Source organism: Sander vitreus, chromosome 20 (genome assembly GCF_031162955.1).
Source record: "Sander vitreus isolate 19-12246 chromosome 20, sanVit1, whole genome shotgun sequence".
NCBI lineage: Eukaryota > Metazoa > Chordata > Actinopteri > Perciformes > Percidae > Sander > Sander vitreus.
Genome location: NC_135874.1, coordinates 20,556,292 through 20,574,320, shown reverse-complemented (window position 1 = coordinate 20,574,320; position 18,029 = coordinate 20,556,292). Strand labels below are relative to the sequence as shown.

Below are 18,029 nucleotides of genomic sequence, written 5' to 3'. Positions count from 1 at the left end.
AACTCAAGATCACACAACCACCACAGTAACTACTACACATTTCTATATATAACATATCTCAGTCTGTCATTGCTTCCGCAAACTGCTGTTTTCAAAAAAATATCTAACAATGTGAAATGCTTAATTCTTCTAAGAGATCACTACTGAACTTCAACCATGACACTTCCACTGTCAGGTTATATGTCAATAATTTTATTTGCCTGACATTTGCCTGTCTAAAATTATTTAGTTGATGTTTTGTATCTGTACTTAAGTTGAGGCTCAAACAATGGTGAGGGGTGTAGCCTCGGCAGTGTTGACTGAGATTGATAAAAAGGGTAGATTCTTTATAAGTTCTCTGGAAACCGACCCAAAATGGCCACCACTTCTTTGGCCTTCAAAATATCTTTCAACATGCCTCCATTCCCAGAGTCCTGCATATTTGAATGCAACAAGTAACTGCAATACATTTGCAGTAGACACATTGGGATGTGGCAAATGAAGCTTTGGCAAAGTAATAATCAGCAACATTCATCAACAACATAGTGATTTAACCTACATTTTAAACCTAAATTTCTTTAACGTCTTCCCTACATGGAAGAAGTGGTGCGGTTTATGTTTGTAGCTAGTGTAGCAAACATGAGCAGTGATGGTAGCTTCTTCATGTAGCCACACCTCTGGCTTAAACAACAGACATCTGGAGAAATTAAAACTCAAGAGCTAAGTAGAAAAGTACACTGGTGGTTGTGTTTTCTGCCAGGCAGAGCATGGCACTGGTGCTGCCCTGTTTACTCATGTAACAAGAAAGTTGCTACAATTAGTTAGCTAGCCGGGGTAAAAAAGGCAAAATGTGGTTTCTCGTACCATAAAAATGGCTTAAAACCTGGCTATGATTATTTTTGGGCATTTCCACCTTTAACGGATAGGAAAGCTGAGATATGCAAGGGGGAAGACATGCAGGAAACCGTCAGAGGTCGGACTCGAACGCTCGACCTTGTGCATCGAGGAATAAACCTCTACATACACATGGCCGCTCTACCAACTGAGCTAACCAGCCACACTGATAACCTGGTTTTTAAAGCACTTCTCTATAACATTGACTATTCAATATAGCAAGTTAACATTTGGAAAAATAAATAATAAATACATAATATTTGAGTTAATATAATATTTAGCCAGTCAAAAACTGTGGGTGTGGTTACTGGTAACATAAGCAAACACTCCCACAAATGATTTTGAAATTTTGCCTGCTTAACTCTGACTGGTGCATGGTAATACATGACACGGTTTCACCACATCACCTTTTTCCAACTAAGCCATGCCCACTTCAAACCAGTGAGGAAAAACAAGAAGCAAGAACACAAATATAAAAATCTCTCATGTAAAATAAACAAAACTGTTCTAACTTTAGTAGAATATTTTGTGTTCACCACACTGTAGTAAGATTGTCCCTTGAAAATAACTACCTACTACTTGATTTGAAAAGTGGTCGTGCACGTCCATGTTCTGCTGGCTTCTAAATTGTGAAATATTTTTGGTATAAATACATGACAAAAACGTGTTGTATACAGGGTCAAAAACAAAGAGAGGGGCCATGTTTCATGTTGTAAACCTTTCGGATAAGATTTAGAATAATCCTCATGTCAGTTGTTTGAGCTGGAGGTGTGGAAACGCAAAATTATCAGACAATAATTTACTCAACAACGTTGCCCAGAACCTGTTTCTTGGAACAGGTCCCAGCTCAACCAGTTCAACAGACAAAAACAGAGTGCCATCTACAGAAACGTAAAGGTCATTACAAGGCAATCCATGAAAATAATCAACGGTGGTTTTACAAACAGTGCCATAAATAGGCTTAATATGCTGTGCCAAGCTGAAACAACTCTGAGTGCAGACACATGTTATTCTGTCTTTTTCTTCACCCCCACTGACCCTGGTTCCCTGGACGTCTGTCACATTCCTCTATCCCTGCTGAACTCCATTTATCGCCCGTCTGGGATGACAACTGCTCTGTGCAGTTATCCTCACGCACTCTCTTCACTTACTGTTCTCTTGCTGTTAGGACTCCAACAAACTGTGCCAGCGGCAAACCTGCTGTCCTTTAGACTCTTTCATCTGAGTCCAGTGGGTGAGCTCCTCCTCTCCAGAGCTGTTGAGGCCGAGCGAAATCCAGCCAATCATCTCCTTACGCTTCATGCTGCGCTTGTTGTAGACGGACAGGATAAGCGTGACGTCCGATAGCTGGAAAAGTGCTACCTGGAAGACAAACGTCTCTTTGTAGGTTGGGTTGGGTTGACCTCGACAGATGGATGTCTTACACTTGGACATCTCGTGGCCCATGGAGTTCAGTAAGGTCAGCTTAACATATGTGTCTGAGCAAGAAACAGGCGGAGTAGACAATTAAAAGGGAAATGATGTAAACCTTTAGAAACATTTTTAAATGTATGGCATCCGACTTGGGTGCTGGATCATTTGTGCAAAGTCCTTATGTTTCTACAGTGAATTCTCTTTGAATTAAAGCATTACTACCTTCTGAAGCTGTGTTTCCTCTGCAGCAGGGTATGACCCATTTTCCCCCACAAAGCGTTTGTTCCTGTTATAATGTTACTGCAGTTGATGTATAAGATCATGACCACATTGGATGCGGTTTTCTCCTGATCAAACACGAAACGCAGCTGTGAGTGCTCCTGATAACAGAGCGAGAATTCAAAGGGTGCAAGGAGCGTTACTTCTGTCTTGTTGCTAGGCAACTACTGTACAGTATGTCTAACCTGAAGTAGGGGATAATGTTAAAGATATAAATGGATTGTAAAAAGTTAGTAATGTGTCTGCCTGTGCTTAAGAGGATGAAGAGCCTTTTCCAAAACTGATGATGAAAAGAATAACGAAAAAAATAAACCTGTAACACAAGCTCCTTGTAATCAAACAGAAAACATAATCTTTGGACATGTTTCACATTAGCAGTATTCAAGAATGTACATCTAGTACATAGCAGTTATGATACTGATAATCTGTGTGAAATTCTCCAGCTTGTCCCCCAGCTGATTCCCTTCTATTTTATTGTAAATCAGTGCATATTTCAAAAAAATAAATAATTCCCAAAAAATCTCATTCATTTAACCGAGAAAGAAAGGAGAAAAGGAAAAACACTGGCACTATCAAGTGATTCAGCATTCACGGTTTTTCTTTTTCACTCCTCATTTCCATGCAGAAATCACGATATGAACTGAAGCCACAAATTCAGCTGAAAGTAAACGAGGCAAGACTGGCAATCACAATGGGTCTTTGAGAGTGTTTCGCCCCTCGTCTACAACCATACTCAATAATAATGCTGTGTATTATGTTCCTGTCTAAGAGGGAGTATAAGGAATGAATTGCCAAGGCTTTCATACTGTCAAGTGCCAGCTGCCTTCCAACGTCTAGCTCACTGCCTCAAATCACACATTCAGTTGCTCTCTTTGACATAAAAGCACAGTGAAAAAAATAGCCTTGATTTCTTTTTTGACTGCTGCTGAATGGGCTCTGTAGAGCTGTGGATGGCTTAAGTGGTCAGTAGCAGTGATGCATGGCTCTTTGGTATTGTTGCTGAATGAGGGGCTGCGACTGATGATTAACTTGACTTGTCGGCTTGGTACTGTTTTGAAATTATAGAAAAGGAGCTCTGAAATTGCTCCGCATCTTTCACCGTGCTCTTTCCACTTTGTAAGACACACAAAGTCAATCAAGGCCTTCATAAGGATTTTGCACAAAGCTTTTTTTCAGTGTTACCAGATGTGACTATTTTCTAAATGCAATTTGTATGCAGTATGTGGATACGCTATTGAGGGAAGCACAAAAAAATATAAAAATCTGGAAGCTAGTCATTAGTTACAGACATCCATAAATAAATGGTACACAGCAATTAATGGGAGGACAGTATGTGTCTTTTAGATGAATATTTATGCTCTCCACTGTTTCTGTTTCATATGCTGTAAGCAGAACTGAAAAATGACACCCAAAGCATGCCAAAGTGTACTGTTTGAATAAAGCCAGCAGTGAATGACGCACATCATTTCCTTCTAGCTGGCCATCAGCCACCAAGCAAACTGGATTGACTTGAAATGAAAAGTGTTACTTCTGAGGGAAAAGACTTGCAGGCATCGCTTGCACGAACACAAGACACGACACAGGTAGCGAGAGTGGTTACAGGACTTGTGCATAAGACAAACACATACACATTCGAAAAAAAGAAGGGAACAGGGTTTACAACAAGCAGCTATCTTCATGGATAAGTGTTAGAATTTTAAAGAGGGTGTGAAGGAGTAACAATGAAAAGTAATTGCCATAGTTCCTAATGCCGCTTTTTACAAGTAATGTTTACATGATTTTATACTTTTGGGAAACAAGGGTATTCACTTTCTGCCAAGAGTTAGATGAGCATATTGATAGATTCTCATGTCTGTGTGTTAAATATGAAGCTACAGAAAGGAGACCATGTGCTTAGCTTAGCATAAAGACTGCAAACAGGGGGAAACAGCTAGCCTGACTGTCTGTAATGTCCTATCTGCCTACCAGCAACTCCAAAGCGCACTAATTAACATGTTATTTCTCATTTGTTTAATCAATACAAACCGGCAAGTGTAAAAGTGGCAGGTCACGTTTTTATAAGAGTTATGCGCTGCACTATTTCTTGGTGCAGTAACAGCCAGACAATCTGCGGAGATGGAGGGATTTTGTTACCTTTGAACAGAGTTAGCTGTTTCCAGTCTTTATGCTAAGCTAAGCTAAGCTATCCAGCTGTTGGCCGTAGCTTCATATTTACTGTTCAGACATGAAAGTGGTATTGATCTTCTCATCTAACTGGGCAAGAAAGTGAAAATGCTCATTTCCCAATATGTCAAACTGTTGCTTTAATTTAAAAAAACTAATCCGTCCTGACAGCACAGTCACACACTTGTGCTTGTACTTTTCTTGGTTGTCACATTCTTCGGTTTCCTCATACATTATTCTTTTTTTTTTTTTTTTTTTATTACAATTTTTACTTGCGGAAAAATATTTTACAGATATTATGGAAACCATATAAGTAAATAAAATAGTTAGAAAAGTAAAGCTTTGTGTTTGATTGACTGCATCCATGAAGATAGTATGAATAAATCCATAGTTCAACAGCGATCGCATCTCACTTTGCGGCAGGGACAGAGACTCACCTCTGATAATATAAACCTGTCCACCTATCAAGTGTTTTAGACAACAGAACAGCCCATCTGACAACAAGGGTTGGACAGCAGTAAGAAAAAACAACGGACCAAGATGTCATAAAGGTAGTAGGGTGAGAGAATTTCAGGTGCAGACATAACAGAAGATGCATATGAGGAAAGAGAAACGGGGTCAGAAGGTCAACAACACCTCACAGAGTTCAACAAGAGGCAGTTTTTGTTTGAACTTGCGGCTCGGACCGCTGAAAACTGAGCAGTAAATGAGGGAAACCAGGGATCAAACCAGAGGAAAACTGAAAAGCAGGTAGTGCAGCTAAAATGGATATATCAGACTATGTCTCATTTGGAGACGTTTCAAGCCATTTCTCTCTGTCTCAGTCTTATAATAAAAAAATAAAAAATAGCATTTTATTTCACATATGTTTAACAAAGGCATTTCACATCAGTTTTGATCACATATTTTTCCAAGAATGATTCAAGCTCCTTGTTTTCTATAAGTGTCATTTACAATATATACTTACAGTATGTAAGATGAATTAATTAATTTTAGACTGACAATATATAACTTTAAAGGCTGACCCAAAAAACAAGTTGGTGGCATGTATGGATTGCTAATTTGTAAAAACTATAAATTAAATTTGGTGCAGAAAAACAATATAATTGGTTGTGACATTTGCTGTGGAAGCATGATGCAAATGTAAAGCTGCATAAACATACATCCCTATGCACAGGCTCAACTTGTCCTTTTTTCCAATCTGAAACAGCTCGAAAAAATTGTTTACACTCTTCACTGGTCTTTTGGCAATGACTCAAATAAAACGTTTTAGAGTACTTACTGGGTGGCTTGTTGGCAGACAGGTTTTTAAAATGGATGCCTTTGATGATCTCCACTGAGAGACGTCCTGTCGTGGCGTTGTACACTAGACCCACGAGGATCTCTGGTGTGGAAGTCTGACTGACTGACTGGAATGATGAGGCGCTTTCACTGCATGTCATATCTGAGAGGCTGACTTGGGATTCACCACCCTGAAAATATTTGCAGACATTAAGAGGATTGTTCACTGGTATATGTATAACAAAAATCACAGTCAATGCTCCCCATATCTAGTGCAATATCTAGAATGCGTTTCAGTTCCTATTACCATTACCTAACGCTATCAACAGCATTTGCAAACCCCAGTGTACAAATGCATTATAATGCTGATGACACTACTTAGCTACGTCTGGCAATCTACTGATCGTTAAGCCCTGCCCATAGTAAGTGTTGAAAAAGATGCATTTCCTTGTCAACGTCTACTTATTTTTCCAACACCATATGTTGCTCTTTTGCCAAAGCACTAAAAACAAACTATGTCATAAGAAACAATAAAAGGCAAAGGCAAGTAAACTTATATATGACAAATTCCCTGTTGAATATGTTAATAGACCCTTGTGGTTTGAGATATGCCTTAGCTGCTTTTTTCCCTGGCTGCTTTTCCTCTTTGTTATCCGAATTTTAGTTAAACTGATGTAAGATTTTAAATTCTAGGAAAAGGAAAAACAAACCACCACAACTAAATAGAGTTGACTATTTCCTGATGTGAAATGGAGGCAGTGTCACACCATCTATCTCTCAGACACGTTAAACCAACAAGGCAAACAGAAGTAGCTGGTTGGATCTTTATATTCTCTCGAGCTGCAAAATATCACCCCATTCTAAAAAATGTTATCCAAACACATGAAAGATCGATCAACGTAGAGGAGCCATTAGTGAGGCGTTGAGAGAGAGCGCTTGAAAGCCAACACCTGCTTTGATCCTACTTACCGGAAGAGCACAGCATGGGTCTAATATGACCGGCACAGACATTTTGCCCTGAAGGTTGAGCTTGGTGAGGTAGAACACCTTTTCCCCGAGCACCTTTTCCTTTTTCATCCGCCGCATACTATAAAGGCGCAATCGGATGGCGTAATTGCTGATCATCTCTGACTCCACGTGGCTGAAGCGGAAGGTCTCGGTGAAGATTGGGCACGGACCTCTCTGGATTCCTGTCTTGGCTCTCTGCTTCTTGGTGGGCAGCAGCACCAGGTGGACCTGCCAGGAGATGTTGCCTGTACGTTTTAGGGCAGGAAGATCCGATACTGCCGTGATGGTGACTGCCAGTTGCTGATCGTCTGAGTCGTAGTCAAACACCACGTCCAGAGTGCCATATTTTGCAACTGGATCTGGTTCATAACCTTTAGGGAGCTGAGCTGCGGATCCACGGGCTGACATGTCCTTAAGAAACCAATGAGATGTTCAATGTGCAATTAAAACCCACAATATACATTTCCAGTCATATCTTTCATCACTGGCATTTACCTCTGGGCTAAGGACAGCTGTACTGTCACTCGGTACATCCTCCTCGTAGCCCTTGTTGAGGTAACTCTCAGTCTCAGGGCCGTCACTGCACTCACTGGGGCATTTGCCAAAGGACAGGTGTGGACTGCCGCTGGTATAGGACAGATCGCACTTGGCGTCTCCCAGGTCAGACAGCGTACAGGACATCCTTGGAGAGCCGTTCTCATCCTGATAAGGAGGTGGCTGAAGCTCATCCAGCGGTGGCGTTCGTCTCATCCTCTGGATGCAGTTGGCTGGTTGGAGGGAAGCCGGAAGGGAGAGGATCACAATAATGTACATATTTATTACATATCATATGATACAGAATTTTTATTTGAATGATGTGGACAAAGTGGTTCTTGCTCTTTTTATTATTCTTTTATTTTTGGTTCTGCTTTTATGCTTTTTAGCCATGCCAGCAGCAGAGGTGTAGCGATGGCAATGTCGGTCGGTTGTACAGGTTAACTACTTAGGTCTAGAGTCAAATTTCTCTTGTTGGATCAATTGCCATGAAATTTGGTACATTCACGGTCCCCAGAGAACAAAGCCTAATGACTTCGGTGATCCCTTGACTTTTTTTTAATCTAAAAGCCACCGCAAAGTTTTCACTTACCCTGTGAAATATCTCAGCATGTCCTCGATTGATTGGCACAATATTATGTACAAACACTCATAGTTCTCAGACGATATATCCTACTGACATTAGTGATCTCCCGACTAGGGCCACTTTCGATTTAGAATGAAACGTCTCAACAATTAGTTGATGGATTGCTATACTAAAAAACGTTTTCTAGTGAGGTGCTGGCTTGCAGCTTGACATAAAATAAAACAGAATGGTAGCTGCACACTTATAACTCTGATGCTTTTATTTCAATATATAAAGATCGACATTTCATCAAACAGAGCTGCTGGCATGACTGTACAGTAGACACCACAACTGCAGCTATCACTGTAGGCAATGCAATACAATTTGATTTGTATAGCATATTTTATACTCAGGATGATTCAAAGTGCTTTACATAAGACATGGACGGTCAAGTTTTCAAATGTAAACATCAGAGTAAACACTAAGGAAAAGATGGAGAAGATGAGCTCAAGCTAGCAAGAGCATCTCTGCGGCCATCTAATGACTATGAGTCGCTCATCAGGATAGGGAAATCAACTCACCAGTCTCCTGCTGACTCTGCTAGCCTGGCCAGTCAAAGATCTCGAATGTAAACATCAGAGTAAACAGAGAAAAAGGTGAAGATGGCTATCAGCTACGACCTATGGCTACGATCACGACTTAGTAGACAAGCAAGACCATCTCTGTGTCCATCTCCATCTCTACATCAAAGGGGGGCGTCAAGGCAAGCATGGAGGAATTGAACACAGAGTGTGGCTTCTGCATCCTTGGGCATCCTACAGCCAGTGTGCAGGCGCCAGATGGTGAGCTGGGTGGCCTCCATGCCTGCGTCGGTTTCCAGCGGGGATGTCGGGGGCTGTGGTGTCCTTTTGCTGAGACTTGGCTGGATCCTGAGTGCCGGTGCCATTCAACCAGGGGACTCTGTTTCTATGTGCCGATCTGGCGGCCACAGTCTGCCTTGTGATGAATCATGCGCAAGTTTAAGGAGCTGATGGCATTACATTTCACTGGAATTGTACCTCGTACGACTTCATGTGACCAATAAAATAATTATTGAATTGATTCATTGAAAAATACACAAAAGCAACACGCTGAGGAAAAGCAACAACAACGAAAAAAGATCTACAGATACCTTGAATTTGAAGTAAAGGTGATTTAAAGGTAAGACATGTTAAAGCAAGTCTTCTAGAAATGTGTTTCAGATCTGTGTAGCATTGCAGCTAAAAGCATCATCATTGGATTTTGGGATATAGGGAAGAGCATTATTAAACATCATGTGGCGATAAGTATTGGTTTTGTTTTTATTTAGAAGCAGACTGAGTCACACTCTTAAATATCTTAATCCATTTATAACAACAATGCCAGATAACATGAGACAAGGTGGAGAGAGAATGTTTACCCATGCTGTAATGAGTTTACAGAATTAACACTAGATTACAACATTGCAAAGGCTGAATTTATTGACAGTGAAGCCCTCATTACTTAAAGCTTACACAGTCATTAATGCATATGCACTTCTGCAAAGCCTTGCCATTTTATTTTATATTAACTGAATTTAGAGTAAATGTTTAATCTGTAGCTGCACCTCAGTAAATGTTATAGTATAATTTGGGTTCCTATATTCTGTTATGTGTATCGTTCATGTAATTCTTTAGCATTCAGTTATGTGCAATTTATCATATATTTCATTTTCACTCTGGAGCTCATTCGGCCCATCCTTGTGAGCATTATGTGCTCTGTGAGAGGAATCTTTTGTATGCACATCCTAAATAAAACATCAGATATGCACCATTAAAGGATTGCACTGAATACTTCTTAATCTGCCACAGATTTCATGCCTCTCACCTTTCTAAATGATTCAGTTGGCCTGGAAGGCATAGAATAAGGCTATACTGAGAGTCTCTGTGCCACTTATAAAGAACCTTGAATAGTGTTGTCACTGCATTCTCAAATCTGCCTCCCTTGTCCAATTTGGATTCACAAAAATTGAGCAGCTGATGCTAATACTCCCATAGGGACACTGGCGAAGAGTGCTTTATACCCCAGGCTCTTGCAAAAAAAGGAAAGAAAACAAAAGATGAACAAGAAAATAACTTGGGGGGGGAAGAAAAAAACCCTCTTCTTTTTCTGTCTCCATAACTTTTGGAAAAGCCAACACTGATGACGAAATCCTCTCCAACTCATTGTTCCAGCTTTCTCCCAAATTCTTGAAACTTTCACTCTTAATAATGTCAGTGAGACGCCACCTCAAAGTTGCACATAACTGTGGCAAGATGGAGGCAAAAGAGTCTTAACTAAGTGTCATGGAGGGCTTGATAAAAGGAGCAAATCCATTTTGAGCAGCTCTTTTCCTGCTGAGCCGGGGGCGGTTGATATGATGGAAGCTGCTGTGTAAAAGCACTACTCTTTTCTCCAGCCCGCTAATTGGGATGGTTACCATTCCTCCTCTTGTCTAACCCACTTCTTCACAGAGTTTCATCCCCTCTGTACTGGCAGTCGCCTTGTTTTTCCTTCTTGTACTTCTGCAAGTGAGGAAACAGTTTGTGCTTTGTGAATCTTGACTGTGAAACTCAGGTATAACCTAAATATCTTAGGTGACAAATGAGCGGAGCAACACTTCATTGTCCTTTCTATGGCTACAAGGATCTCATCCAAATCTTGTGAAGAAAGCAAATGAGTGTATTTCCCAATAAGCCAATAAGTAAAACTATTCCTCTCAGACTTGTTCATGACGCTTTGGAGTACCACTGATATCTTGTGTCATACCTGTATTTCTCCATCTACAGTGTTACTGGACTGATTGTTAGCTGGTGAGGTGGAAGTGTTGGAAATCCTTCCAGCCAGAGAGCCATGTTTTCTATCATTTGTCACCTAAAGTAGCTTATTACACAAAAGTTAAGTTAGATAATGAAAACCAGGTTTACATGCTATAATGAAGGTAGTCTTGCATTGCCAGACCTACCTCCACACCGTTGCGGAGGAGGGTCTGGCTAGTCCACACAGCATTCTGGGATGGGAGAAAAACATGCTCTGGTTTATTGGCATTACTTTAAACCAATCACAATTGTCTTGGGCGGTGCTAAGCGCCGTACGGAGCAACGGAGCCGCTGCAAAATAGCCTCGGGAAGGAACTTGTTTTGGTGGAATGTGTACGTTCAAAAGTTGTTTTAGTCGTACAACAGAAAACCCAGATTGGACAGATAGTCTAGCTAGCTGTCTGGATTTACCCTGCAGAGATCTGAGGAGCAGTTAACCATAGTCCTCATAAATCCACCAGTTTAAAGGTGCTCTAAGCGATGTCACGCGTTTTTTAGGCTACATTTTTTGTCACATACAGCAAACATCTCCTCACTATCTGCTAGCTGCCTGTCCCCTGAACACACTGTAAAAAAAACACGGTCTCTGTAGACAACCCAGGCTCCACAAACACCAACAAAAACAAACTGCGCCAACCTGCACCACCAAACATAACAAACTCTTCCAGCGTTTCAGCCAATAACCGACAAGAAGGATTTGGGGGTGGGGGTTGGGGGGTTAGTGCACGGAAGCACGGAAAGGAGGGGGAGGCGACACCTGAACAATCCCGGAAATGAAACATCGTCGATATAGACTGTAATCAAGGTAAGGCACTTACTTTTTTTATGAATAAGTTTGATTAAACAATTTCACTGAAATAATTCATGAAATAAGTACTGTGACGTGTTCCTTAGCAATAATGTCCTCATCAAGGGGTCATGACTGCACGCTAACTTCAGAGAAGAGGACGGAAGTTGGTCCAGACAAACCATCCATCTTCGTCCGCTTATCCGGTATCAGGTCGCAGGGGTAGCAGCTCCAGCAGGGACCCCAAACTTCCCTTTCCCGAGCCACATTAACCAGCTCCGACTGGGGGATCCCGAGATGTTCCCAGGCCAGGTTGGAGATATAATCCCTCCACCTAGTGCTGGGTCTTCCCCGAGGCCTCCTCCCAGCTGGACGTGCCTGGAACACCTCCCTAGGGAGGCGCCCAGGGGGCATCCTTACCAGATGCCCGAACCACGTCAACTGGCTCCTTCGACGCGAAGAAGCAGCGGCTCTACTCCGAGCTCCTCACGGATGACTGAGCTTCTCACCCTATCTCTAAGGGAGACGCCAGCCACCCTCCTGAGGAAACCCATTTTGGCCGCTTGTACCCTGGATCTTGTCCTTTCGGTCATGACCCAGCTTTCATGACCATAGGTGAGGGTAGGAACAAAAACTGACCAGTAGATTGAGAGCTTTGCCTTCTGGCTCAGCTCTCTTTTCGTCACAACAGTGCAATAAATTGAATGTAATACCGCACCCGCTGCGCCGATTCTCCGACCAATCTCCCGCTCCATTGTCCCCTCACTCGAGACCCCAAGGTACTTGAACTCCTTCACTTGGGGTAAGGACTCATTCCCTACCTGGAGAAGGCACTCCATCGGTTTCCTGCTGAAAACCATGGCCTCCGATTTAGAGGTGCTGATCCTTATCCCAGCCGCTTCACACTCAGCTGCGAACCGATCCAGTGAGTGCTGAAGGTCACAGCCCGATGATGACATCAGGACCACATCATCTGCAAAAAGCAGCGATGAGATCCCCAGCCCACCGAACTGCAACCCCTCTCCACCCTGACTACGCCTCGATATCCTGTCCATAAATACTACAAACAGGATTGGTGACAAAGCGCAGCCCTGGCGGAGGACTTACTGCCGAGAACCCGGACACAGCTCTCGCTTTGGTCGTACAGAGATTGGATGGCCCTGAGAAGGGACCCCCTCACCCCATACTCCCGCAGCACCGCCCACAGTATCTCCCGGGGGACCCGGTCATACGCCTTCTCCAGATCCACAAAGCACATGTAGACCGGTTGGGCATACTCCCAGGCTCCCTCCAGGATCCTTGCGAGAGTAAAGATCTGGTCCGTTGTTCCACGACCAGGACGGAATCCGCATTGTTCCTCTTCAACCTGAGGTTCGACTATCGACCGAACCCTCCTTTCCAGCACCTTGGAGTAGACTTTACCGGGGAGGCTGAGAAGTGTGATACCCCTGTAATTGGCACACACCCTCTGGTCCCCCTTTTTGAAAAGGGGAACCACCACCCTGGTCTGCCACTCCTTAGGCACCGTCCCAGACTTCCACACAATGTTGAAGAGGCATGTCAACCAAGACAACCCCTCCACACCCAGAGCTTTAAGCATTTCTGGACGGATCTCATCAATCCCTGGGGCTTTGCCACTGTGGAGTTGTTTAACTACCTCAGCAACTTCCACCAGGGAAATTGACGACAATCCCTCATCATCCTCCAGCTCTGCCTCTACCATAGAGGGTGTATTAGTCGGATTTAGGAGTTCCTCAAAGTGCTCCTTCCACCGCCCTATTACCTCCTCAGTTGAGGTCAACAGCGTCCCATCCTTACTGTACACAGCTTGGATGGTTCCCCGCTTCCCCCTCCTGAGGTGGCGAACGGTTTTCCAGAAACACCTTGGTGCCGACCGAAAGTCCTTCTCCATGTCTTCTCCGAACTTCTCCCACACCCGCTGCTTTGCCTCTTTCACGGCAGAGGCTACAGCCCAGTCCAGACAAACCTCCGATTATTTTTTTCTTACTGCTTACTTCCTATTTTGGAAGGGTGCGCGCTGCCACCGGGGCTCCCGCCCTGCCTGATTCTGCAGCATCTGCACAATCCTCCTCATGTATAATACATATGTCCTGAGGATAAAGCTCTTCATACTCACAGACAAACAGACGCAGCAGTGGCAGTCGAGAGAAAATAACACAGACGCCTCAGAACTTTTACAACAGCTTGTTTGAAATAAGGTGTACTCTCTCAGTTATATCATGGTAACTACCTACTACTTTTGGAAGAGAAGCGTGACTGATGTCAGGACTGGTGAGGTCACTGCATGGTCATTGCTGATCCATGATTAATCGCTATAACAGATATCTGCGTATGAATGAAGAATCTGTAGACAACAGGACAAGATTTTCGTATCAGAAGCATTCTGGTTTGTTTGTAGTCTGAGTAGCATTGACTAATAATGTTTGAGCGGGCTTTGGCTGCATGCAGGTAAAGAGTCCGGGTGGAGAGCAAAAGAGGTGGAACACATTGGCTGAAATCAAGGGCGTCACTTTGTGTTGAAAAGGGGGAGGGACATCAGGGCTCAGATGAAAAAACATTTTTGCATGTAATGGGGGGAATTGGTATGAGGTTATAGTAGATAATTACCTCGCCGGGAAAAATATTGCATAAAGACGCATTAAAGGGCAATACAAAATATGAAACTAGGCCTACTCAGCATAAAACGCACACATTTTGTAGCGTTAGACACTTTATTTCCCGCATTCTGGAGAATTTAAGCTAAAATGTATGGTGAAAAATTTATGTATTTATGTATAGGCAAACACTAAATTCATGCAGCAGGTAACAATTCAAAATATAAAAATATAACTGAATATAATCGAATAGAAAATTTAAAATATAATCAGGCATTCTTTATTGCTTTTCAAATATGTATTCACCTGTATATCAGGTATCAGGTTTTCACTTTAATGTTATCTCTGCTAAGGCAACACACATGTAGGCATGATTTAGTCCTCCTTTCTCTTGTTTTTTGTTGTTTGTGGAAGTCACCTCTTTAAATGCACCTGTTTAGATCAATGACGAATAACTGCATTTTAATTCATTTATAAACCCCTAGACTCTAATAGCTCATATGTGTTCAAGCAAGATGCCTGCTCGTGTTTTTTTCTTTCTGCCATTCAAATCTTTTTCCACATATCTGTGTTTTCTGTGTTCCATTTTTCAAAACATTTTAACAAATTTGCTTTTAAAAAGTGATGGGGACAAAAACGACCATTTTAAAAGTGAGGGGACATGTCCCTAGTGTCCCCAGTGTAAATGACACCTATGGCTGAAATGCAATCTCGGAACCCATCGGCTATCGTCTGATGACTAATGAGCTTTTTATCTGCATTTATATACACAGATATATGTTTGAGACATTCTCTCAACTCCAAATCCATTCTTGTGTCCTCAAGTTGCTAATTAGACTGTAAACAATGACTGGCACACGGAAGAGAAAGTCTTGGACTGGATATCCGTATATCCGCTGGCCACACCAGAACCCCATAAATATTAGCCGTTGTCCCCAGAGGCTAAATCGGACCGGTCGTCAGACTGATAGCCGATGCGTTCCGAGACTGATCCATGATGGGTTAGTGGGAGAGAATACCACAGCCATCAAAGCTTGGAGGAAAATATCAAACCTATAGTTCTTTTAACCAAAGTGCAGCCATTGATGAAGTTCTTGCTCCACTTCCTCTCCCGGCTACGGATTGGATTAGTGTGCTGTTTATTACAAGCAAACTGATTACAATAAACTGATGATCCATAAAAGGTTTATAGAAACTACAAACAATGTCTAAATTCCGCACTCCATATATATGTTCTTTAAGTGCCCTCCTTTTATTTTAGAGAAAGAAATAATCCGCTTCCAATGCTGAATTTTCTATATAATCCTTCAAACCTTTAAGGCTATTTGACTCACACAAAAAAACAAGACATTCATAGCTAAAATATTGTTATATAAATAAACCAAGTACATTTTTAATTATTGCTGTCAGGCACATATGACTCAAATCCCTGTCTCGCTCTCTCTAACAAGGAACACTGACTACATAATCTTACTGCTCCAGAAAACAAGTCAGTGATAACACAAATGTCTTGAATCCAGTGTGAACTGCTTCTTTGAAATTCATTAAATGAAAGATTACAGTATTGCTGTCTAATCATTATCTCCACATATTTTCTCAAAACAACTTAAACTGGTCTCAACTAGTGGACATAGGGTTGAAAGTTAAGTTAAATGATTCCTCGATTAATCAATTAGTCACTCATCAGAATTAAAGATTTTTTTTTTTTTTTTATCATTTCATTCTTTTTTTAAGCAGAACATCCAAGCTAAACATTCCCTAGTTTCAGCTTCTCAAATGTGAGGATGTCACAGTCACAGCATGATAGTTAACTCAATATCTTGGAGTCTTAGTCAAACTAAACAACAATATCAATTCTTCCTAATGGACATTTTCACTGTTTAGACATTTATGCACAAAAAAATAATTGAGAAAATAATCTAAGTCTGTTTTGTTTTGAAGGGTCCCAATTAAAAACGTTTGGGAACCCCTGTCCTAAATAGTTTAAAGATTAATTTGACTGAATGTTCATTTACAGTAGATAAACTGTAACAGTATATTATGAATAATTTGCAGGCAACTTGCATAAAGCTAGTGGAGAATAGTCTAAATTTGGCTCTGAATTAACCTTGTAAGAGGACAACAACTAATCAGTAGTGTGTTACAGACTGCATGTTCTCACTCTTGTTGGAGAGCCACTTGACAAGAATCCCTGATTAGCTCATGTCCTTTAAGTCTCAAAATGAAAAATCACTGTGGCTGTGAGACAGAAATGAAATTCAGCTATGGTTTTCCAGTTTATCAGAAGATGCACGTCTGCTTTAACAGAAAATTTGGTAGTATTACAAAAGCGAAATCATCTCCAGGAATTTGAATCTGTGCATGCGACTAAAATGCCCGGAAAATCTTTATATAATATGTGAAATCAATGAACAGCTGATCTGGTACCATATCTCTGAGCGTAGACTGAGGATGACAGGAACCATCTAGTGGTTATGAGACATGCAGCTTTTGCAGCACTTGCGTAATGACAGCCTTGTTCAGTGCGTTGCTTCTATACTAATGGAGTCAGAAGCGTGTCGTGCGCTATTTATCCTTCAGCTACACATTCAAACATTGCTCTAAGTAGATTGTGCCAGACACTCTGGCTTGGGACCCACTGTCCTTTATAACACAAAGCTGGTTCAGACATGATTCACCAATTGAGGACCCTAGCGAAGATTAGATTGTTTTTGTCTCTGAAAAAAATGTCAGACATAAAAACGGCTGATTTCTGTCTGAGGATGACGAACACAAACGTGTTGGACTTACATCTCTGTACGTGTCAAAACGAAACTACAATGTTGCAATCTGCTACAGTTCTGCAGGATATCTACACCTCTACATTTTTAAAAGGATCAGGTATATCTTGTGAAAAAAATCCACAACATTTACATTAACAATTCTTGTCACTATTTTCATTTCATTTTGTTCTAGTTTTTGGCCGTTAATGCTTATTTCCTTTCTTCCAACAAATATCACTACATCTTAGGACACACACTTATTCATGCTCTTGACGATAAGATGATTGACAATGATGACGATTGATACTACTCTCATTGATACTACTCTCATGTCAAGTCCGGTAAATATAAAGCTACAGCCAGCAGCCAGTTATCTTAGCTTAGCATAATGACTGGAAATAGCTAGCCTGGCTCAATCTGACAGGAAAAAAATCTGCCAACCAGCACCTCTTAAGCTTACAATTTAAGTTACATCTTGTTTGTTTATACATACAAAAACTGAAGCGTAAAATGTACAAGTTGCCTGTTGTGGTTGTGGATGTTTCTGTTCCCTGTTTGTATATTTCTGTTGCTGTTTTCTGTTTTGTATATTTATTCTGTATTTTTCCGTTCCCTGTCTTGTAGATTTATCCTGTTTTGTGTATTCTGTGGACTGTTTTTCGTTGTGTATATTTCTGTTCCCCGTTTGGTATTATGTTCTGTTTCCTGTTTTATTTTGATAATCTAGTTTTCTGTCTTGTCGTGTCTTGTTTCACTTCCTGTGTTTTCCCGCCTTTTTTGATTACTCTGTCTCTCCTAATGTGTTTCACACGCTGTGTCACCTGCCCCTTGTTACCAGGTTACCCAGTGTATTTAGTCCTTGCGTTTCCCATGTCTTTTGTCAGATTGTTTTGC

General features: G+C 41.5%; 1 protein-coding gene across 1 annotated transcript in view; it reads right to left on the bottom strand.

Annotated features, from left to right (window-relative positions):
* Positions 1-1,158: 1,158 nt before the first annotated feature.
* syt14a (synaptotagmin XIVa) overlaps positions 1,159-18,029 on the bottom strand; it is a 42,512-nt gene continuing 25,641 nt past the window's right edge. The window contains exons 5-8 of the mRNA XM_078277527.1: positions 7,513-7,784; positions 6,979-7,428; positions 6,011-6,200; positions 1,159-2,351 (exon numbers count right to left, since the gene is read on the bottom strand). Coding sequence (XP_078133653.1) covers positions 2,038-2,351; positions 6,011-6,200; positions 6,979-7,428; positions 7,513-7,784 — 1,226 coding nt within the window. The 3' untranslated portion in view covers positions 1,159-2,037. The remainder of the gene's footprint in view (positions 2,352-6,010; positions 6,201-6,978; positions 7,429-7,512; positions 7,785-18,029) is intronic.